The 23,694-nt window shown below is 56.7% G+C and overlaps 1 protein-coding gene across 3 annotated transcripts in view; it reads right to left on the reverse strand.

The window, feature by feature from the left end:
• Positions 1 to 40: 40 nt before the first annotated feature.
• Positions 41 to 23,694, reverse strand: part of NPRL3 (NPR3 like, GATOR1 complex subunit) — a gene marked incomplete at its 5' end in the record, with an annotated part of 35,338 nt that continues 11,684 nt past the window's right edge. For 2 of the 3 annotated variants that reach the window (XM_079718834.1, XM_079718833.1), the window contains 10 exons: positions 41 to 688; positions 1,232 to 1,424; positions 2,123 to 2,312; positions 4,459 to 4,588; positions 5,027 to 5,133; positions 7,725 to 7,881; positions 8,786 to 8,923; positions 16,451 to 16,532; positions 17,704 to 17,857; positions 22,470 to 22,544. In XM_079718834.1, coding sequence (XP_079574960.1) covers positions 523 to 688; positions 1,232 to 1,424; positions 2,123 to 2,312; positions 4,459 to 4,588; positions 5,027 to 5,133; positions 7,725 to 7,881; positions 8,786 to 8,923; positions 16,451 to 16,532; positions 17,704 to 17,857; positions 22,470 to 22,544 — 1,392 coding nt within the window. In that variant the 3' untranslated portion in view covers positions 41 to 522. The remainder of the gene's footprint in view (positions 689 to 1,231; positions 1,425 to 2,122; positions 2,313 to 4,458; positions 4,589 to 5,026; positions 5,134 to 7,724; positions 7,882 to 8,785; positions 8,924 to 16,450; positions 16,533 to 17,703; positions 17,858 to 22,469; positions 22,545 to 23,694) is intronic. The other variant, XM_079718835.1, reaches the window with a different exon arrangement.

Consider the following 23,694-nt stretch of genomic DNA (forward strand, 5'->3'; position numbering starts at 1 on the left):
GTGTGGGGAGCACTGGTGCAGACACCACCACCACCCCACCCCGGCAAGGGGAAGCTAAGACAGCTGCGGGACACCGTTAGCCCAGGTCCCTGTGCCTCAGGTGGCATGGGGGTGACCCCTTGGCCATGGCCTCCTGGTGGCTAACACAGGACTGTGGTGGGGGGAGGGGCTGAGCCAGGCACCGGCAAGCTGGGGGGAAGGGTGCCTGCAGGCGGCCAGTGCTGGCCATACAGGCCAGGCCAGGCCCTCGGACCTGAAGCTCTGGACAGCCCAGGCCCAGGGAACACGGGAGGGGGGGGGGCGGGGCTCTGAGAGAAATACGGGCCAAGTTGGTGTGGGCAGCATGCAAGCCTCATTCAGAGGCATGAGTCCTGGATGCTCTCCCAGCTCGGGCCTCACCTTCTCAGCTCAGAGCCCCTGAGGCTGTTTCCAGGACTGGAGGCGGGTTAGGATGTGGAGAGCAGGGGCCCCATGGGGAGGGAAGGAGCCTGGGGTGGGGGAGGCTCCCTCCGGTGCCCCAGCTCAGGTGAGCAGGGCCTGGAAGACAGTGATGACCGGATCCTCATGGGTGGTCACCACCAGGACACTGCGGAACTTGTCCACGAGCGCGAGCAGCTGGGAGCGCCGCGTGTTCTCGTTGTACATGATCTCCTCCAGGTGGTGGCGGCCGCGGAAGTAGTGCAGGAGCCTGGGGGGTGGGGGGTGGGTATGAGCACAACTACGGAGCTGGCGGGAAGCGGGGGGGTCCTCAGGCCCCTGCCCCAAGCAGCGCCCTGGACCCGCCGCCCACCGTAGCCCCTGAAATGTCACCCCACCTCGGTGCCCTGACGGAGGTGAGGGCAGTGCAGGGTCAGCTGGCAGCTTCTCTGCTTCATGCTGCTGTGGCTCTTAGGGCACCTCAGCTGGGGGCTCAGTCCCTGACAACCTGACGCTCCCAGAACACCATACACCCAGTGCACCCAACTCAGGATTGGGTGTGACAAGTCTGTGTCACCTATGGTGTGGAGACCAAGGGCCCCACCCGATCCCCATGAGGACAAGAACTTGCTGCTGCTTCCCAAGACGTGACAAGAAACACCCAGGAAGTACAGGAGAGACCCCCACATGCAGGTGCCAGATGGGGACGGCTGTGTACTGGAGATGCCACCTCAACCAGTGAGGGCTGTTTGCCATCGGGATTTAAGCTGAGATCCACTTTCTGTCCTGACCCTAGATGTGGCCCCTGCTCCACCTGGCAAACATGCGGAGGTCCTCAGGGTTCTGTGCCGCGGGCACGCTGAGGATGGCTGCCCGTTCATGCTCGGACAGGCTGGCCAGCAGGTTCTCCGTCATCCTCCTGTTGAGTGGCGAGTCCCCACTGGGGAGCAGCTCTGCACTGGAGTTGTCCATGCTGGGGCTGGTGAGGGTCATGTCATCACTGCTGGCTGAGGACGGGCACAGTCAGGGAGTGGCTGCCCCCAGCCCCACGAGTCACCTGCGCCCACCTGGGGATTAACTGCTGTGCCCTTGGGGAGCAGCCCCTCACCCCAAGGCCAGCCTGGTCATCCAACCCCTCCCACCCACTCAGAAGACAGGAGCCCTGGGCAGGCAGGTCCAGCACTGAGCCTGATGTCCAAGGCCCCGCCTTAGCCTGGGGAGGTGCCTCCCCCTAAACCTTCCAGCCCCTCGTCTTCCCCAAGCCAGGGACTTGGGGCTCAGGGCTGCCGCCTTAGGGGGCACACCGTGGCCAAAACAGCTCCTTCGAAAAGGGACTATGACAGTCACTCTCCTCATAGGCCCTGAGCACGGAGGTTTCAACGGTCCTCCCAGGGATGGGGTGTGGTCTGCTCTGACCCCAGGCTGGGCCAGGCTGCTCCTGACTCAGCAAGGTAGAGCCTCGTCCTCAGGGAGGCGGGGGAGGGGACCTCCCCGAGGGGGAGCTGCCCAGCTGGGCGAAGTGGCATCCTCGGGGACACAGCTGCCCACGGGCACTGTGTGTGCACGTTTTCGAGTGCAGCCCTGTGAAGGTGCTGTGGTCATTCCCTGAGATGCCCAAACTGGGCCTCCTGGCCGCCTGCCTCTTCCAAGGGCGCCCAAGGTGCTCACCCCCCACCAGACAGATGCCCTGGGCAGGGGGTCCTACTTGGGGAGCCAAAGCTGAGGGCGTTGGGCGTGCTGAGGCTGCGGCCGCCAACCCTGGTGGTGAGGGGCACGTCATCCTCCCGGGGGCGGGGCTCATCCTCACTGGGCGAGGCCATCAGGCAAACGTAGGTGTGCAGCTGGACCAGGAGCCTGTGCTGCAGCATCCACACCACCATCTGGATGAGCTGCGTCTGCAGGACGGGCAGGCCTGAGACATGACCCCCAGGTCACCCCGGAGGTCGGTGCGGCCCCACACCTCAAGAGAGGGAGCACCCAGCCGCCAGCCGCTCTGCGACCCCAACTCCCGTCCAGGGGAGGCAGCGGGGCGACACCTGCCCTTGCTCCATCACACGCCCAGGCTGCCCACGGCTGTCCTTTCTTGCCCAGAGCTGAGGAGCAAGACCTGTGACGCGGAGGACCTGCTCTGCCTCCTCTTCCCCAGCCCACTAGCCTCTGTGCGGACCCTGGACACTGTTCAGAAAGAGGCTGCTGGCAGCTGCCCTGTGAGCAAAGAAGTCCCCACCCCTTGGGTCAACCTGAAAACCTGCCTGGGGACAGGGAAGCCTGTGCAGGTGGTGCTCCAGCAGCCGTGAGTGGGGGCGTGTGTGCACCTGGCATCCACGTCCTCAGACCCACACACCCACCTGCTCATCCCTGGGGGTCCCTTGCTGGGAGGGGCTGGCTGGCTGACTGGGAATGGAAATAGGGGCATATGTAACCCAGTCACACCAAAGAAAATTAAAAAGGATTGTAAAATAATTAAATTATGAGGGACTTCCCTGGTGGTCCAGTGGTTAAGACTCCTTGCTCCCAATGCAGGGGGCCCGGGTTCGATCCCTGGTCGGGGAACTAAGATCCTATATACCACAACTAAGCCTGCGCGCCGCAACAAAGACCCAGCGCAGCCAAAATAAATAAATCAATTTAAATAAATAAAAATTATATTAAATTAAGAGACTTCATCAGCACTTGAGCACATTCTGGGCCTGAAGTAGTAGGTATGGAAGGCAGGCGGCCTCACCCTGGGACTGAGCAGAACCAGAACTGGCTCCATCCGGGCCCCTCAGGCTTGGCCTAGAAAAGCCACCCGCCATCCGGACCATCGGGAAGTTTCCGCTGGGGAGGGGAGAGGGTGAACATGCAAAGTGTGTCTTTTATTCAGCTGGCATGACCTGGCACAGTTCCTGGAAACCAAAGGTGCCATGAAAGACGGCATTCAGAACAGTCACACTTGGCGTCTAAATGAGCGGACGGACCAACAGGGTCTCCTCCTCATTCACAACTTGAGGAGGAAGAGGGTTTCCTTTTAAGCTTTTTTTTTTTTGTGTGTGTGTGTGTGTGGTATGCGGGCCTCTCACTGTTGTGGCCTCTCCCGTTGTGGAGCACAGGCTCCGGACGCGCAGGCTCAGCGGCCATGGCTCACGGGCCCAGCCGCTCCGCGGCATGTGGGATCTTCCCGGACCAGGGCACAAACCCGTGTCCCCTGCATCGGCAGGAGGACTCTCAACCATTGCACCACCAGGGAAGCCCCCTTTTAAGCTTTTAAGGACTGTTTTTGCCTAACAGACCTGGCACTTATTAAAGCAAATACTTTACTTTTGAAGACAAAGCCTTGAGAACACCCAGACCCATCTCCGACACTTGTCCCACCTGGCCCTGCCCAGAGCCCCAGAGCCCCAGGTTTGCAGTGGAGGGGAGGAGGCAAAGCCTGTCAGATCCAGGCTACACTCAACCCTGCCACAAACGCAGAACTCACCAGTTCGCTCCACACATCTCACCCCTCCCTGGTGGCCAACCCACCACACCCAGCACCCCTGCCTGCCTCTCGCCCTGACCAAGACCCAGGACCCCTTGGATGAGGAGATTCTGGGGACCAGTGAGCCCAGGACTTATACCCACAGACCCTGTGGCCACCTGGACCATGGCAGGCAGGGGAGGGAGTAGGAGTGTAGGGACCAGGCTCAGTGAAAACAAAATCTCCTCTGCGTCCCCCAACTATGGGATCCCCAGGCCCAGAAGGGGGCACCAAGTGGCTGTCCTCCCAGGAGAGGTCACCGATCTCCTGCCAATTGGGCCTCTTAACTGCGTTCTAACCCTAAGAAATGTCCACCATGGGCAGGGGGGCTCCATGGGGGGGAGGGACTTGCAATGCCCAAGTGTCTGCAGGCAGCCTAGCCAGGGACCCGGCTTCTGGTCACCATGGCAGGGCAGGTACCACCTACACAGCAAGCACCTCCCCCCAAACCAAGGCTAAAAGCACGGCAGCACTGAGAGCCTGGAATCAGGGACTGACGCCAGGTGGGCGGTTCCTGGGCTCCCGGAGCTCCTGAGACTCACCTCCTGCACAGTGGGGGCCAGGGGGTTCCTAAATTCTGACAAGGAGACCGGCAAGGAGAACTTAGCGAGGACAGACGGCAGGTCGTGAGACGGAAACTGGCGTGAGAACTGCTCAGCCAGCGGAGAGTACCTGGGGACAGGGGGTGAGGGTCCGTGAGCTCAGCAGACCTCCCCACCATTCAGGCGTCTGCACCCTCGCCATGAGCCTGTGGTGGGCAGGAGGGGGCGCAGCCTGGTGGGTGGGCCAGGATGGGTGCAATGAGCACAGAACCCAGATGCTTCCCCCACACCACAGCCCCTAGGAGCCCCCTAATCAAGGCCAAGGCTCCTGACCTCCCACCAGGTGCCCCGTGCAGCACCCACTGGCCAGCAGGTACGGGCAGGCGCAGACCCTTCCTGGAGGCCGTAGGTGCTGAAAGAGCACAGGCCAGGGGTGCCATGCAGGGCTGGACCAGGCCAGGACTGGAACGTGGGCCCAGCTGACCTGGGGAGCACCACCTGGCCGGCCCTGCCAGCCACACCCCTGCCCACTTGGGGGCCCTGGGCTCTGGCAGACAGGGGGACTCACAGACACACACTGGCGTTGGGAGAAAGCATGTAGACGTTGTTCTCACACAGCGGGTAGATGATGATGGCCTTGCCCCAGTACACCAGGTGCGCAGCAAGCTGGAAAACCTGCGGGCAGAGGGCCGGGAGGGCAATGTTGGGGAGGCCAACCCATGCAGCCCCCTGGCTCATGGCCACAAGCCTCTCCATCACTGGTCCCTGAGCCGTCCTGGCTGGCACCAGCACGGGGACGCTGGGGCACCCGAGATGAGGCCAGTCCAGCTGATCAAGGGGCTTGGCTGCACATTCCAGCAGAGGCCAGCCCACAGCCCAGCCGGCGCCCAGCATGGGGTCGGGGCTCCACGTGACAGTGGATGTGGGTCACTGCACCTGCCCCCTCCACACACTCATCCCTGGAGAACATCCCACTGTCCTGCTGCCCTGGACTCTCAAGACACAGACCATGATGCCAGGACAGGGAGCCAGGGTGGGACCATGGCAACGGGCACCGCTCATCCTGCAGCACCACGGCCAAGTGCCTCTGAGGGTGCATGCATACCTGTGACAGTGCCGGGGACACCTCTACCTCGTCTCGGCAAACAGGGCCTCCAGTGACACAGCCAACTCAAACACAGAGGAAATTTCAGTTCCATCGCTGACCCTCTTCTTTCTCAGCCCAAGTCCCAGTGCTGATGGCTCTAAAGGACACAGGCCCTCTTCCCTCCATCTCTGCCACCACCCTCGCCCAATGGGCTCCACCTCCCACCTCTCCCTGCAGCCAGAGCGCCCTCTGCAGGCCACAAGTCTGAAATCAGGATCACCCGGCTGGAGTCAAGCTGTCAGCAGGGAGACTGTTCTTTGCTTCCAAGCTGCTGTGACCACACGTCTCATCTCTGCCTCATGGTCACATCCCCGCCTCCCTCTCAGAAGGGCCCACCCAGATCATCCAGGATCATCACCCCGTCTCAAGGAGTTATTCCCCTCTGCAAAGTCCCACATAAGGAAGGTCACACTCACAGGTCCCGAGGATTAGGTCTACGGGGCCACTGTTCACCCAATCACAAGTAGTATGTGATCCTAATTTTGTTATTCAAAGATTATGTGTTAATATGTATATAAAAAGCTTGGAGGAATCTAGGTTACCACTAGGATATGGGATTATGGGGACTTTCTCTTTTTCTGTTTATAATTTGTATGATATTTGAATTTTTATAAGAATATATTAATTTCATCATGACAAAAAACCCTCAAAATACTTGTAGAGCTTTTTTGCCTAGGATGGAACACGAGTGATTTTAAATCATCTGCTGACATTCACACCTGTGCTTGAGGTTCCAGCTGGGCTCGCTGGCCTCCCTCCCCACGGGGCCTCCGCTAGGTGGTCTGCTGCAGGAAGCAGCCCTCTGGTAAGGTCAACCACCAGGGCTGGGCCCCAGGGGGCGTCTGCACGACCACACCAGCGGCAAGCCCTGATTTGCACCAGGTTCAATGGGGCATGGAAGGAAACAGCAAGGGGACCCCAGGGCAAGGCCGGGGAGAGGCGAAGGGGACATCATCAGAGCTTTGTCTGTGTCTGGGGGAACTGTGAGGCACAGCGTCCAAACAGGCTCCATGTTGGGCAGCCTCAGGGGACAGTGAGGGTCACCCCCTCAGAGCTGCACACTCACAGGCATCTGCCAATCAGCCAGTACTGGTCAGAACACAAACTCCGCACACACAACAGCTAGCGCGTTAAATGTTCTGTGTCTCGTGGGTGCTAGGAAGGCAGTCCAGGAGCCCATGTGAAACACGAAGGCAGAGTCCGATAAACACTTTCAGACGGGGTGGACAAAGGTCATGGGGTAGAGATGGGGGAAGGGCTTATTCGGGACGACAGAATCCAGAAAGGCTGCTTTGGGGAAAAATGGCCTGAGAGTCAGGCCTGGTAGACAAGCTCCCCTAACGTGCTAAGGAGCAAAGGCCAAGGGCTCCCTGGAGGTGCCTCGCAGGGGCCTAGGTGGCCCGCCTCATGGTGCTCCACCCTTGGCCTTTGAAGGAGCCACTGGTCCCTGGGCCAGGCCCTGCTGCCCCCTGGCGGTCACACAGTGCCCCGTTCCAGACCCTGAGTCCACCCTCAGGCTGTCGCTTGGAAGGCCCCCTGCCCCTGGCCCCCTGCCCCTGGCCTCCAACTTCTCCCTGTGCTTTTCCTTGCCCCCAGCCCCTGCCCAGGTTCAAACCAGATCCACAGCCAGGGCGAAGGGGCCCCCATCTGATCAGAAAGGGCAGCTCATGAGCACGTGGCTCGGCAAGGAGGTGGCACCTTGCACAGAACACAGGCCTGTGTGCCCGTGGGGCGTGGCGGGGGGAATCAAGGCCACTGGGTTTGGTGCTGGCTCTGCATGGCTCCCACATGGGCTAAGGCACCCTGCGTGCCCCTGCTTCAACCCTGCAAGCCCCCAGCCCTGGCTCTGGTCCTGCGCGGCGCCGTCACCTGGCACCACGATGGCCTCACTCCTCTGCCACAGTTTCACTGCCCCCTCTCTCCACAGAGGAGGAAGTCAATCCCGGGGCCCTGATCCCAGGTCGGACTCCAGATCCACCCACCACCACAGCAGGCCATGCAGCAGCCCTCGGCTGGATGGAGGCCCTCGGGAGGCAGCTTGAGGTGCCAGCTGTGATGCATCCAGCCCCTCCCTGCTGCCCATCCTGCCCACCCAGGGTGTCTCAAGCCCCCAGGGTACCTGCAGCAAGGCCAGGTCTGCGTCCTGGGCCAGCTGCTGCAGGTTCTTCACAGCAGACGTGGTCTTGATCACACGCACCAGGGCTGGGGAGCAGTCGATCGGGAGCTCGCCCAGCAGGGACTTCTCATCGCTGAGCAGCAGCAGGGCGTGGTACGGGCTGTGGGGCAGAGACACAGGTCAGCACAACCAGCAAGCCCCAGGCCCCTGCCCTGGGTGTGCACCTGCAGAGAAGAGGCCAGGGAGGAAGCGGAAGACAGTGCTGTGCCCTGAGGCCTTTAAAAACCTGCAAGGATCACCCACAGAAAAAACTGAGGAAGGCCTGACGGGTGACCCGGCTCCATCCCACCTCTGGGATTGCCCAGCAAATGTTCGTTCAAAAACAAGTGAATCTTTCCTAAGGAAAGAGTCCCAAATATGGGAAAAGCAAAATCCCCACTGCAGACTATGAACAGAACTACCTAGAAATACGCTTAGCAAGGAAGCCCGGGGCGGCGCACAGGCCTGGGGAGGGAGGAGGGACCAGGCAGTGCTTTGCTTTCTGTTGTCTCAACATTTTCTATTATGTACCCAGATTTCTTTTTCTGGTTAAAAAACATTTAAGGAAACAAAGGACTTGGTGGAGGAGGGGGAGGCAGAAGATTGGGCTCAGCGCTTTCCTTGAAGGAAATCAGTGACATGAAGAAACAGATCTCACAAGTTCTGATCTGAGCAGGAGGTCCGGTGAGTAACACCATGAAGACACAATGCCTCCCGTGGTTGGTTCCCTGTCCCTGCCATGATGCTCATCCCCACAGCCCTGCCCAGGCCCTCATCTGGGACCGCAGCACAGTGCCCCGCTTGGCCAGGCAGTGCTGAGAGGGCCCGTGGGGAACCTGGGGTGGTCATCTCTAGACAAAACTGGACACAAAAGCGTGTGTTTTTACCCTGTAAACAGCAGCGCCCTACCTGCCAATTTCTGTGGCAGGAAGAGGAAAAGACGATTTTTGGAACCAAGTACCTGGTAAACCTCAGGACACAGGAGAGCAGGGCCCCGGCAGGGTGTGCGTGGGGCTGGCACTCACCGGATGGCCTTCAGGCTCCGCTCGATGGCCTCGGGGGGGATAAGGCTCGTGGCCGCGTAGTGGATCTTATGGGGCAGGCAGAAGCTCACCTCCAGCCAGCTGTTGACGTGGAGCCGCACCACGCCAGATGTGCACAGGCTGCAGAAAGCAGGCCGTCAGCCACCCACACAGCAGCTCCCAGCCGTGCACACAAGCCACACAGACCCCCCCTGAGGGCGCCTCCTCCCGGCACACGGAGGAAACTGCAGGGGGAGACTTCCAGAGCAAGAAAGCATCTTGTCCCAGACCTCAGTATGTGTAAGAGAAGAAAAAGTATTAGGAACACCCACAAAAACTGTATTCCTGGCCAGCCCTGGGATCTGTAGTCCAACCAGAGAGCCAGGGTTCCCATCTCTGTCCCACAGCCTCAGTGCACTAGGGGTATCCTGAGGCCGCCTCTGCACACCTGAGGAAGGCTCCATCACAGTGGGCTGCCAGGCAGGGCAGGGCCTGTCACCAAAAGGGAGAGTTGAGCAGGAGAGGAAGGTCCTGCCGGGGAGGGGCCCATCCCCCTGCAGACACCAGCAGCCCCAGGGGCTCCACGGCCACCGCCAACGCCAGCCTCGGCTCAAACCTTCGGCTTCCCTCGTCTCCGTGATGGAACTTTGGTTCTTTCAAGCCCTGGCCTTGCTCAGGCCAGACGTGGCAACTCTGTGTCTGACCCTCATTTCTCACGTCCCACCTCAAACCATCTGTCAATCCTATCTGCTTCACGGCAGGGACAAAGTCCAGACCTTCTCCACTCCGGCCCCCTCTGTCCGCCCTCTCCACTCAGACCCCCAGGGCTCCCACGTAAGCAGTCCCAACCAAGACCCCAGAGTGCTGGAGCCCTGTGGGACCTGCCCACTCTTCTCCGACCCTGTCTCCTCCCCGTCTCCCATGGGTCCAGCAAAATAGGCTGCCCTGCGGCTCTCCAAGCCCGTGTAATTGCCCTGGGCCACACACTCTCCCCCAGGTGCCCCGGGGTTCCTTCCCCCCTTTTCAGGTCTCAACTCAAGCGCCACCTTCTCAGTGGCTCAACCATGAGCCAGGCCCACAGGCTGCTCACAGTTCCCATGTGTCCTGTGCACCAGGCAGCAGCACAACCTGCCGTCTGCTGGTCAGTGCTGTTTCCCGACCAGAATTCAGTCACAAGGTGCACTTCTCACTGCACAACTAGTAATGGAGGGGTACGTGAGGGCACTGAGTGCATTTCCTGAACGGAGGAAGGAAAAGGCCCGAGGAACATGTGTCCGCTCTGGGGGGACCATCTCTCAGGAAGCCCCTGCCAGGAGAACAGTCTCCTAGTGACACCGTGCAGGGGGACCACACACAAAGCTGGGGCCACGGCTCCGTGGCATGGCACCTGGTGTGGATGCGGGGGGAGCAACTGCTGGAGCAGAAGGCAAGGGGGTCTGTGCCCAGCCGAGGCCCGCCTGCCCTGCCCAGGGTACCCTCCCCATCACACTCCAGCCCCACTCTGCTGGCCCCGCTGGCGCCCAGGTCTCAGGGCTCTCAGGCACACAGATGCAAGGTGCTGGGAGGCGGCCCCGTGGCCCCTGCCCCGCGCCCACAGGCCGTTCTTACAGTCTCTCCCCACAGCTCCGCCCAGACGGATGGCAGAATCCGTGGTCAGCAGTTCCAAATGTAAAAATAAGCCTTCATTGTCTCCAGCAGGGAATGGGCAATGGGCAAAGGACCGTGGGAAGAACACAGAGCACGTCTGTGACCTCAACTGCCCCAGGACTCCTGCCAACACCAGCGTCTGCTCCCTCTGCCTGTCCTGTCACGAGGGCGCCAGGAGAACCAGGTCCCCAGGAGCCCCCCTCAAGGGACGGTCTTAGGCTCTGAGCTGCAGGGGTGGGGCTGCAGGCTGTGGCTGAGTCTGGAGGGCAAAGGTTTGGCCATTGCTGATGCCACAGCCCCTCAAGGTGAAACCCAGGCACGGGTTTGGTGACTGTCACAATTTGGGGAAGAGACCCCGGGTCCTTCCTCAGGTCCCAGTGGAGGACACCGCTCTTGGCTTCTTCCAGAAGGAAGCAAGTACACCTGAGCAGACGGAGGCTCCTGGAGCCTCCCCACTCCTTGGCCAAGGGCCTTTGTGGGCTGGACGGCTCACGTCAAGCCCTGAGAAACAGCGTCTTCAGGGATCAAAAGTCACACAAAGGGGACCCAGGGTAGTGGCTCCACTTGCCTGGGCAACATTTATGCTCTCAGCATCTGTGTATGAGGGAAGCAGGCGGAGGAAACGGGGCGCCAGCTCCTCCTCCATTCACTTCATCCCTGCTCAGAAAGGCTGGTGGATTCAAAATCAAGGTCTTCCTGTCTCTGAGCTCACCTCTAGGACACGGCTCAAAGTGCCTGCTGGAATGAATGCCACAGAGTCAGAAGTAAACACTGAGAGGCCTCTCATTTCAGAGATAGCCGTGTGGGCTCCTCAAGGAGCCCAGGGATGCCGCGTGCAGGTCGCCAAGCCACGTGGCACGTGCAGAGGCCCCAAGCACTGGTTCGGGCTCCTGGGGCACAATTTACAGCCCTGTACTTGGGGGCTCCCACTCAGCGGTGCCGAGAAAGACACAGGGAATCATAAGCAAACTGTGTGAACACAAGAAGCCCAAAAGAGTGGTAAGAAAAGGGATGGGGGGAGGGTGCAGGGGTGTGTATGGGCTGGGAGGGGGCTTGGGACATGGAGACTCAGTTGCAAGTGCCAAATCTGGGTACCAGGGAAATGAAGAGTCAAGGCCTGTGCAGACTCTCCACCATGTCACTGTCCCCAGAGCCCTGGCCACACAGTCTGGGCACACACTGGCATGGGGTCCTCTTCTCTGGGGGGAGACATGCCCTCCCTGGGTCCCTAGTTTCCACGTGGACTTTACTCCATGTTCCCAACACTGGCGACCTCCTCCCGTGGGGCACTTGGCACTGAGGCTGGTGCCTCTTTACAAACAAACGGAGCTCTGTAGCGTGCAGACCCTGAGCACCACCTCCAGCAGCACCCGAGGGCCAGCTGCAGGCCCAGGCGAACCCTGGGACACCCTGGAACAAGCCAGGAGGGAGGGCACCGCACTGGGAATGCCCTATAAACCCCACCGCCATCAAGAGGTGAGCCCAGAGCTGTGCTGAGGTCTGTCAGGAGGAGGAAAGAGAGACATTTACCCTTGTTTCTCAAGTGCGTGCAGTTTTAAGACAAGACTAGCGGAGTAGAAGTTGGGCCCGAAAAGGGTCCTGGGAAGCTCTCACTTCTATTTGCCGGCAGTTAACGGTTGGGTCTGGGAACACTGAGGAAAAACACTGCCCCTGTGTGAGGCTTATCCGGCCCCTCACACAGCTCCGAGATGCCGCCCCACCTGCGACTTGAGATAGATGCGTCCTGAGGCGGCCACACCGGCCTTCCAACAAGCTCTTATCTTTCACACCCCAGACGACTGTGCACCAGCTCATTTCATCAGCTCACACCTCAGCATCCAAGAGAGAATTTCAATTCCTAACCTAACGTCCTCCTCTAGCCTCGGACCGGTCACCCTTCTTCCTGCCCCAGGCCAGAGACCTTCGAAGCCAGCCCTACACCCTTTGGTCCAAACACAACATGTACTGGGACGAAACTGCACATGACCCACGAGGTCTGGGTGGGCTCCAAAAGGCCAACCTTGAAATGTTTAAGTGCAAGTGCGTTTCATGGCAACAGGGACTGAAATTCCCAGGATACTTGTGGACGTGTCTGTGGGCCCACCCCTGCTCTGGATGGGCAGCAGTGAAACAGCATCCCCAGCGCACAAAGCACCACCCGCAGGCCCGGACCTGGGTGGCTTCCCCAGGCTCCCAGCCTCCCGGGCCCACCACAGGCTCTGTCAGCTCTGAGAACTCTTCAACAAACACTTCTTCGAGCCCCACGGAATCCACATCAAGGGGACTCCTGTTTACTCATCCCTTCAACCACATGCTGAGCACGAGGGCTGTGTCACAGAAAGCAAAAGGACATCCCTGACCTCGTGGGGTGCTGTCACTCAAGTCATGAAGCTGCACGGGGAGACACAGGTGCTGGGCAAGTTGAGGCGGCCACAGGCACGTAGGTCCCGGGGCACAGGACCTCCAGGCCACACCACAAACCCGGATTTTAATTAAAGCAGCCAATCCAGAGCCATTCCTTTGCAAAGTCCCACCCCAACCCCTAACCTCAACCAGTTCTCACAGCTTCCAGCCTCTCACTTCTGCTCTGAGAACGCCCTTCCCAGGGGTCAGCCAGCAAGTCTCCACCAAGAAAGAGCTGTATGTTCCCCGCCGCCTGCGCAGCCTCCCCTTCTTAGCTCCAAGGTGCAGTCCACCCTGCAGGAGCGGAGTGGGCCAGGCCAGACCCTCGAGGCCAACACAGACCTGGTGGGTCAGAGGGAAGGCCACAGACCAGGGGGCTCCTGGGAAGTCTCAGAGTCGCTGCTGTTGCCAGGCAGGGACAGGGGACGGGGAGGACACCGATGCCCCTGGGACTCCTGTGGGAGAAGCACTGCCAGTTTCCCTGGGGCCGGACTCAGGACCCAGGAGCCTGTTTCCAGACCCCACTTGGTCAGAGTGAGGTCTGGAAACAGGAAGGATGGGGTGGTGTTTCACCTGGAGGAAACTGACACACCTCGGTTCTGGAAGGAATCTAAGTGCTGAATGGTGGACCCTGGCAGCTGTTTTTGCCGCACGCTGACTCCTGTCCTTGGAACTAGTGCCACTAGAGGGTGCTGGGCTGCCCCAAGCCCCAGCTCGGCCGGCCCAGCAGGTCACCAAGGAAGCAGCCAACTCTCCAGGGCCTTACTCCCTCCAACTTTCCAACACAATTCAAACCTAAGAAATCACAGCTCATTATTCACTTAGAAACATAAAGTCTGATTCTGGTTTGCTTTTTATTGTAATTCCACGTTAGCGTGAACTTAGCTTGTAGTCTAATCCTACTTGAGGCATGCAAACTCCCACTCAGAAAATGGCAACAGTTTCCAAGGAAGGGGTTTCTCATACCAGCCCACCCAAACCAGAGGGCAGCAATTCTCTTACTGCAGGAAAAACTTCCATGTGATCATGTGGATAAAAAGAGACGGGGTCTGGGCTTCCCTGGTGGCACAGTGGTTGAGAGTCCGCCTGACGATGCAGGCGACACGGGTTCGTGCCCCGGTCCGGGAAGATCCCACATGCCGCGGAGCGGCTTGGCCCATGAGCCATGGCCGTTGAGCCTGCGTGTCCGGAGCCTGTGCTCCGCAACGGGAGAGGCCACAACAGTGAGAGGCCCACATACCGCAAAAAAAAAAAAAAAAAAAAAGAGACGGGGTCAGACTACAAGACCAGAAACCTGTTCTGGGTCAAGACCAAGGCTTCGCCAAGAGGTCTCCAGGGGCCTCCCTGGTGGCGCAGTGGTTGAGAGTCCGCCTGCCGATGCAGGGGATACGGGTTCGTGCCCCGGTCTGGGAGGATCCCATATGCCGCGGAGCGGCTGGGCCCGTGAGCCATGGCTGCTGAGCCTGCGCATCCGGAGCCTGTGCTCCGCAACGGGAGAGGCCACAACAGTGAGAGGCCCGCGTACCACAAAAAAAAAAAAAAAAAAAAAAAAAAAAAAAGAGGTCTCCAGAGCAGGAGGGACCAGAAACCAAGGCAATCATGCAGCAAGGGGCATTTCATGCTGCTCTGATTTCCCCCAACGCCCAGAGGTCACTGAAATAAAGAAACGGAAACTCCAGCCCGGACACACACCCCGAAGGACAGCTCTCCCTCCCACATAAAGGCACCTGTGCCCCCAACAGAACATGGGTGAGGGGTGAAAACTTCCCTGGCGGTCCAGTGGTTAGGACTCTACGCTTTCACCACAGAGGGCGCAGGTTCAACTCCTAGTCGGGGAACTAAGATCCCCCAAGCTGTGCAGCTAGGCCAAAAAAGAAACAAAAAACAAAACAGGTGAGGGGTCGGAGCAGAGCGCTCACAGGAAAGGAAGCATGGATGTTCCACACGCGAAGTCGTGCACACCTGCGTCCAGATAAAGCTGCCCTGAGACCCCGTCCTCCACCCATCATGGTGGGCAGAACCCAAAAGCTCACAAGACCCTGTGCTGGCAAAGCTCAGGTGCTGCTGATGGGAATGCAGACTGAGCCACAGAAGGAAGTGCCTCCAAATGACACGCACACCTGACCTATTCAGCCCGTCAATTCTACTTTTAGGAATTTATCTCATGGATGCACAAGCACTCGCACAAAATAACACGCATATAGTTGAGCAGCACGTCTTTCAGCAGCAAAAGCTGGAGCCAATGATGCCTCAGGGAGGGGGCAGGCAGCTGTGCAGCAAGGAGAAGTCAGTCCCTATTTACCAATAGACAGACGTCTGTCGGTAAGCTGCACGTTAAAGTGAGGAGGTAAAGGGCGAACCGTGCACTCAGTGCGCTCTGGCTGTGAAAGGGTTCACCGTATGTGCTTTAGCACCTTGCGACAGGGTGCACGACACTTGGCTGCCTGATGCAATGCACCCTGCCACCAGGAAGGAAACCTGGCGAGGGTGCAACTGGAAAGAAACTCTGTGCTCTGACTTTCAGACTCAAAGGACAGGTGACCTTTTCAAAGGCTTAAGTTTAAAAAAAAGGAAAATTACCAAAAGGTCATAGTGATTATCACGGGGTATGGGATTATAGATGATTTTTATTTCCTTTATATTTCCTAAATGTCTATAATAAACACATATCATTGGTGAAATCAGAAAAAACATTAACATTAAAAAAAAAAGAAAGGGACTTCCCTGGTGGTCCAGTGGCTAAAACTCCACGCTCCCAATGCAGGGGGCCCGGGTTCAATCCCTGGTCAGGGAACTAGATCCCGCACGCCGCAACTAAAGATCCCGCACGCTGCAATGAAGATCCCCGATGGTGCTGTGGCCCCAGCTCTCAGATGAGGTCCACCTCCAGCAGGGAATGTGGGTCCACTGGACGGAGCGAAGCCCCAAGAAAGCCGGGGTGGGGGAGGTGGGGGAGCAGAGAATGTGGGGAAGTTGGGGGCGGTGGAGAGGAGAGAGGTCTGCACCTACACACTATCTGTCCAGCAACATGCCTGGTGCTGCGAGGTCCCCTCAGCCCTGAGAGGCCCCCGGTGAGCCAACTGGCCAGGTGCATTTGGGCAGACAGCCCCCCACCCCCATTCCCCATCCCATCCCCACTGCAGACCCAGGCCCAGGGAGCAGCGGTCAGAGCCACATGGACGCTCTTTAAAAAGAAGAGAAGTGCCTTGCTGGTCCACATCTAAGAGAGTTGGTGTTGAGCCACTGATATGAGCAGTGTCTCCAACGCCTGCTGCCCTCACACACTCAGGGCCCCAAACCCCCATGACCCTGGCGCGGGGGGAGCAGAGCCAGCCCCAGCCCCAGCCTCTGAGCCTCAGTCTCCTCGTGGGTGATGTGGTGACAGTGGCCGTGCCTAATGAAGGTGGGCCTGGAACTTGGCACGGTGTTGCACTCAGTCAGCGTCACCGTGCATTTCGGATCCCATGCTCAGCTTTCTTCAGGTTCATTTTCTGGCTAAAGACAAGTCTGGAGGTGAACGTCCCAGCGGGGCTCCTCCCCAGCCTCCCCCCATCTCAGGCACAGCAGGGAAAAGGCACCAGCCCGGGGAGGCCCATGGGAAGCAGGCCACCGTCTCACCTGTCGTAAGCGTCCTTGAGGTCCCTGGCCAGCTTGCACTTGGGCAGGATGTGATGGAACGGGGACTGAGGCCCATCATTTGCTGCAAGAATTGTAACACAGAGGACTCAGAGTCTGCACAGCGAGGAGCGTGCACAGGCCAGAAGACAAGCTTAACCTAAAAAGAATTTTAAGTGGCTGTAAACCATACATCAGGAAATTCTCCACTGGTGTGCTCAACCGCCTTTATACGGGATGTCTGGATTTACCCTTCACCAGTGGCCCAACCTGACCCTGTAGCCACAGCCCTCACAGGAAGAAACCCTTCTGCAGCTACCCTGCAGGCTCCCCGCAGGCCGCCAGAGCCGCTCCACCTCAGACCAATCACTCCCTGCCTCACCCCACTCCTTCCCCCACACACTTACACCAGTGCAATTTATTTTCATGATCCAAAGTCTCTTGTTAATCTTTTCTCATAAATGTCTAACAAAAAAATATATGTACTTAAATTGAACTTTCAAAAATTTCCTGTGAAAAAGTCACAGATTCTATAGAGAATGTTTAAAAAACAAAACTTCTGGATTGTTATTAGCTAGCAGATAACTGGGCAAAACAAATATTTTACACATTTTGACAACTAACTGTCAAACATCAAAAGCTAATGTTTACTGAAAAAAGGCACCCGAGTGACACAGTTCATGTACACTTCTACTTATTGCTAAAATTAGCCCAGGTTCACTGGCAAATCTGTTCCTAGTTTTCTCTTCTGTTATGGAGGTGCTGACCCGAGAAGACGGAGGTGAACAGTCTGTGACAGGTGGGCATCTCTCTGCTCTGAAATGTTGACAGTACACCAAAGCCTCATGGGGATCTATCAGCAGACGTTACTTTTAATAACTGGTCAGCTGATAACTCAGTTGGGTCTCCCTTCAATGTAGGTGAAAGCAAAGAACTGCCTCCCCCCCAGCCAGCTCAATCTTCCTGCTGCCCCTCTGCATGCCCCCTGCTTCAGGGGACTGTCCAGTGGGACCAGGGCGGGGCAGGCGGTGCCTGACCTGCAGGAAGAGCCACCGTGCAGGGGTCTGGGGGGAGGGGAACGTTTTGGGCTGGGAAGCCACTCCTGGAACATCAGTTCAGGAATCTGGGTCTAGCTGTGTCCCTTGGGGGTCTTCCTGTGCACCCAGGGCATGCTCAGCCCACCATACAGACCATTAGTTTCCACATCGGGCCACCCAATGGGGTCCCTGCCCAGAGAGGCCGCCCGCCGCCCTCACCGTCGGCCATGGCAGACACCTCGTCCTGCAGCGCCAGGATCAGCTTGGCCTCCCGCGTGAGGTACTGGCAGCGGCGCTCCTCGTGCTGCAGCACGGTGGCAATGCGGCGGGAGAGGTTGTGCAGACAGTTTATCACCGATGGGTCAGCGTTGGCCTGCAGGAGAGAGGCCACAGCCAACTCGATCGTAGCACACGCACTCGGGGAGGACATGCAACAACACTCAGAGCCCCTCTCTGGGTGCCACCACTGTCCCCAGTCCCGGGTCCCCTCTAGGGCCTGTCCCAGCAACGTGGGCACGGAACGGCCGCCTGGATGGAGCACACATGGCTCCGTGGGGGTCCCCAGTGGGGAGGGAGGGGTGACACAGGCATTTCTAACAAGCAGAGAGAGGTGCCCATGCTCAGGGCCCCAGGTCAGGGCCATGCAGGAAGGCAGAGGACGTTTAGGCATCCACTCTGGGCATGACAGAGGCAGCCCAGTGGCGCAATGGAAGGCACAGATCCCATCAGCCACCTGCTGTGCGACCCCGGGTCACAGGCTCCCATCTGAGAAAGGAGAACAGTGGCCCCTCTCTCAGCAATCAGTCAACATGTCAAGTGCTCAGAACAGAGCAGAACCCCTGGCAATGTCTGCGGTCACCAATGTGCCGCTGAGTGCTAGTGGACAGGGCCGGCTGTGTGAGAATTTGGTCACACGGCCCATGTTACAACAAGGACACAGTGTGAGAAACAGAAGCACCAGGCCCACTGTTCAGTGAAGACCTGTCCTCAGGGTAAGCAGCTCTTCCTGAGACCCTGGCTAACAGAGAAGCCAGGAGGCGCCAGGCCATCCCCTTCCCTCCGCGCCCGTGCTCACTCTGGGACCTATCAGGGACCACAGCCAGGCCAGGCGGGCGCATCCACCCAGGCCAAGGGTGGGGCAGGCAGCTGTGGGGTCTGTGAAGTTGGTCCACGGAGCAGATAACCAGCCCACCGTGACTCAGCGCTCCAGGAGGCCGCCAGAACAGCTGAGTCATCCCGCGGGTGGAGGTGGGAGGAGGGGGAGGAGTGGTGCCCGCGATTAGAACCTCTGGTCGCCCCGCTCCCGGTTATCTACAGGCAGGGCCCTGTGGTGAGTGTCCACAGCCAGGCTCCTGGGCCAGACCCTGACCTGACTCAGTAAACCCCTTCACCACGTGGAGCTGGAAACACTTCCTGAGCTCCTACAGACCCATGTTCACAAACAGAACACACCCCAGGCAGCACACCTGTGCGGGGACAGGGCTGAGGGCTGACTCCACGCCGGGCCCACCTATGGGCAGCAGCCCTGCCCCATGCTCAGGACAGCCCCTCAAGTGTCCCCGCAAGGTCACGGAACGGAGGGTCTGGGGTATAGGGTGTACACAACTGCCTCAGAACAAAATGTTCTGCTTTAGATTTTACAGAAATCTGTGTAAAATTCCTCCCCGCAGCAAAGCAGAGAGAGAATGACCTGGGCGCATGGTTACTCCCTTGAAGAAGTAGCCCAGTCACACCTGAGAGCCTGACCCTCCATCACGCTCCTACTGGTGTGTCGCAAGTCAGGTGTCTGGGGCCGCTCGCTCACACTCCGGGATGAGCGAGGATGGAGTGTGCCTGGGTGTCCCAACCGGCTGCACAGGCCAGGCTCGGCTCAGGGTGCCCACAGAGCCTGGGCTACGTGGGGCCACACTGAGAAAGCGACCACCCAGGACGTGCCAGCCCTGAATGGAGCTCTGAGAAACACCCATTCTCCCCGCACGCAACGTGAAGCAACAATGAAGTGTAGGGATTTGCCTGCGAGACTTTCTCACCCTGAAACTTGTACCCAAATCCAGTCAGGCCTTCAGAGCTAACGTTCAGCTTGCGGAAAACACACGGACATGGAGCAAGCCTGACTGCACACTGAGATGGGTCCGACCGTGGACCCTTCACGGGACAAAGGAGGGGAGAGTCAGAGACCTGGAGACACAACCCCCAAGCTTGTGTGGGCTGGCTTCTGGTTTTCACCCCAGTTCAGACAGATCAACGGGAAAAAATGCTGTGGCAACTAGGGTATGTTTCCATGGACCAGGTACTAGCTGATACCAACTTACAGTGAGCTCTGTCAGGTATGGTATAAAATAGCTGTCCCCCCTTTTCCAGAGACGCCTTCTGAAGTATGTGGGGGTGAGCAGACATGAGGTCTGAGACTTGTCTTGAAATACTTGAGCGATGGGGTTGGGGGCAGATGGAGCCAGGGTGCAAGGCAGCAGCTGTGGGATCTCAGAGACAAGTGTGCAAGGACCATCAATCTATTGTCACTAGCTCAGGGTTTGTTTAAAACTTTTCAAAGTAAAAAGGGTGCACTTTTTTTTTTTAGCGTGCACATTTTTAAATGACTACAGAAAAGAAGAAAAAAACTGGCCCACCCTTTACGCTATTTTAAATTCCTCCCACTGTTCACCTCACGGCCTCTGTGCTCTGAAATCCTACACTGCCCTGTTCCCACTGCTTTAACCTGGCAGTGAGCCACCCACCCACTCCAGGGTCTGGCCTCGCCCCCATTTCTCATCTTCAGTGGCCACAGGACGTTCCAGTGTGTAAAACCACCACCCTGTCTAATCATTCCCCAACTACTGGATACCAGGATTATTTCCAGCCTACTTATTATAAAAATCTTCATACAACTTTAAAATCTGCCTGTTTTCTTGACTGTCGTGTCCATGGGTGTCATACACTCCGCTATCACACCCTGCTCCCCAGAGATGAGGGCTTGCCAGCAACGTCCAGGGTGGGGCCGAGGCTGCTTCTCATGGCCCACCCCACAGGTGCTATCAGTGCTGACAGGGGGAGAGCACTGGTCATGGTTTTGGTTTGTCTGTCTTTAACGTGAGTTCTCTTTGTGGATGTCTGTATTACGTAATGATATAAGTAATAAAGGGACACTGTGAAAATGCAAACACTATGGAAGTGCACGAAGCAGAAAGTAAGAGTCTCCCCTCGGAACCTCAAGCCCCAGGGACAGCCACCAGGAACAGCTGACTTTGTTTTAACTTGCAGCTCTTTATTTATCAACAAGGGTGGGCCAGTTTTAAGAATTAAGCTCCCTTCAGAAAGGAGAAAGCTCCATTTAGGAGCTTTTCCCTAGCATTATTTTGATTCTGAACTCTTCAGTGAGACCTGTGGCCTCCACCACAGAAAAGCCTCAGTGGGAAAAACACTCTGAGACTAAGGCACCTGATGTGACAGGCTCCCTCCTGTTCAGGCTCACCCACGCCACAGCAAAGGGTACAGAGCACACTGCTCCTTGTCACCAAGGTCTAGCCACTTTCTCACTGACACTTCTGTACAAAAGCCGTCGTGCAGCTCACATGTGCCCAGCCAGAAAGAACTACTGGATTTCTTGGTGAAATCTGATAGTGGGATATTTCTGAGGAATGCCATTATTTAACAGTACAGAATATATACATTTCCTGAATTTCAAAGTCCCTACGTAGTAATACCAGCCAGTCCTTACCCAGGGGTGCTTTTTATATTTATTTAGATCCCTTGTATTTTGACAGTTTTATTGAAAAGAAATTCCCTGTAACTAGTGAAAACACAACTTCAGACAGTGCTGGGAACTGCCGTAAGAAATAATTACGCTTAATTATAAAACAACAGAAAATAACAAGTGTTGGCAAGGATGTAGAGAAATTGGAACCCTCGTACATGGCTGGTGGGGATGTAAAATGGTGCAGCTGCTGTGGAAAACAGCCTGGCAGCTCCTCAAATGGTTAAACATAGAGTCACCACGTGACCCAGCAACTCCACTCCTAGCTATCGACCCCAAGGGAAAGGAAAACCTGCCTACGCAAAACTTGTACACAAATGTCCTTAACAGCATTGTTCTCATAGCCAAAAGGTAGAAACAACCCAAAAGTTCACCAGTAGATAAACAGATAAAGTATGGTCTATCGTACAATGGAATATGATTGGGCCCCAAAAAGGAATAAAGTACTGATATACATTATAACATGGATGATTCAATTAAAAGATTATTTTTTAAAAAACTAAAAATAATTTTAAAAAACCTACAAGGACCTGCTATATATCCCTACTGTATAGCAGTAGAGATATATATGTATCTATAGATATACATGTATATTCTTTTTCAGATTCTTTTCCATTATAGATTATTACAAGATACTGAAGATAGTTTGTATGTATACCTAACTGAATCACATTGCTGTACACCTGAAACATTGTAAATCAACCACACTTCAATTAAAAAAAAAAGATTATAAAAAAATGGATGAATCTCAAAATCATTAAGTGAAAGAAGTCAGATACCAAAGGTCACATATTGTAGGATCCCTTTTATATGAAACATGCAGAACAGGTAAATCCACAGAAAGAGAAAACACATTGGTTGTTTCTGGGGGCTGGGGGAGGGGAGAGAATGAGGAATAACTGGTGTCCTTTTGGGGCAACGAAAACTGGATAGTGGCGATGGTTACACAACACTGCTACCAGATGCCACCAAAATGTCTCTTTAAAATGGTTAAAATGGTAAATGTGATGTTATGTATATTTTACTTAAAAAAAAAAAAAGAGGGAAACAATGAAGTTAGACTCTTCCAGCACCCCAGGAGGGCCAGTGCCGTACCCACAGCGGTCTGAGCTCTAAGTCAACAACAGGGTCACTGGAAATGAGCTCTGCCCTCCCACCCCCTCCCCACCTCCCTCCCCAACCCTCCTCCCCACCCCACCTCCCTGATCTGCTCTTCAGCCATTTGTACACTCACCCTCAGTGCAAATACCACATTAAAAAGAATCATGGTGGGAGCCTCCCTCTTCGGAGATGGATCTGTTTTGGAGACCTGTGAAAGAGGCACAGTTCTAGTGAGTGAGAGCCACCACCGCCCAAGAAAAGCACTTAGAGCTATTACTTCAGGCAGGGAAAGTGCTCCAGAATACAGCAGAACCAGAGAAAAACAGAGTCCTAGGTCTCTGATAAGCGACCAGCGCCTTTGCACAGGCAAGTGCTGGCTGCATGGACAGACAGTCGCAGTGGAGCAACGAGCAGGAAGGTGCTGTGACCCGAAGTGACAAGACTGTCCCAGTCACCTCAAGTGAGCTGAGGTGCCCAGAGGAGAAAAGGTGGACAGGTGCTCAAGTGGATGGAGTGCTCCCTGCCCAGACCCTCCCTTCCCCACACCAACCCCCGTGCCCACTTGAGTCCTCCCAGGCAGGACAAGTACTCAGGACAATGCTCCCACCCAGGAGAGACAGGGCTGCCACTGGGGCACCCAGCCAGCCCAGGGCCCAAACACCAAGCTGCCTACAAGTGTTGCCACCAGAGGGCAGAGGAGTCCCTGGGCCGTCTCAGTCAGGCCTGTCACCATCCCTGTCCCTCCAGGTCTCCAGGCCGGAACTGCCAGCAGGCTGCCAAAGCTCCCCTCCGTCACCCACAGGCCATCAGTGGGGCTGAGCCTGTCTGAGCAGCATAGGTGCCACCACAGCCGTGTCCTCTGCGATGGCCCCTGCCCTGGTGCCTCCATGTCTCAGAAGCTCCTCCTGTGGGCTTAGTCATGGAGAAGATCTGAGGACCACATCCCAGACCCTCACGGGATTTCTGGATTGTGTAAGTGGAGCTAAATCTTGTGCTGTCACATCAAAACCCTTCAGAATCTAAGTGACGCTGTGTGCAAAGGACTGACTGACAGCTTCTGGTGTGCAAATTCCCTTGGGTAACAACAGGCCCCATCAGAGAACACATAGAGAGGGTGTGGCACAACAGTAAGAGCTAAATTAATAACAATATTGGCCATGATATCACTTACTAAGTAAGAAGAAATGCTTGCACTACTTTATATAAATAAAGTTCAAGAATCTGACAAACGCTGCTGAACTTGTTCTCTTAGCCTCCCCCCAGAAACCGGCATCATGTCTACAAAGTAGAAGGCCACAGTCAGGAGAAAAGCTGGATGCAAACAGCAAAAGCTAAGCGCAGGGGCTGAGACACCAGGG

The sequence above is a fragment of the Hyperoodon ampullatus genome (assembly GCF_949752795.1).
Source record: "Hyperoodon ampullatus genome assembly, chromosome: 14".
Lineage (NCBI taxonomy): Eukaryota > Metazoa > Chordata > Mammalia > Artiodactyla > Ziphiidae > Hyperoodon > Hyperoodon ampullatus.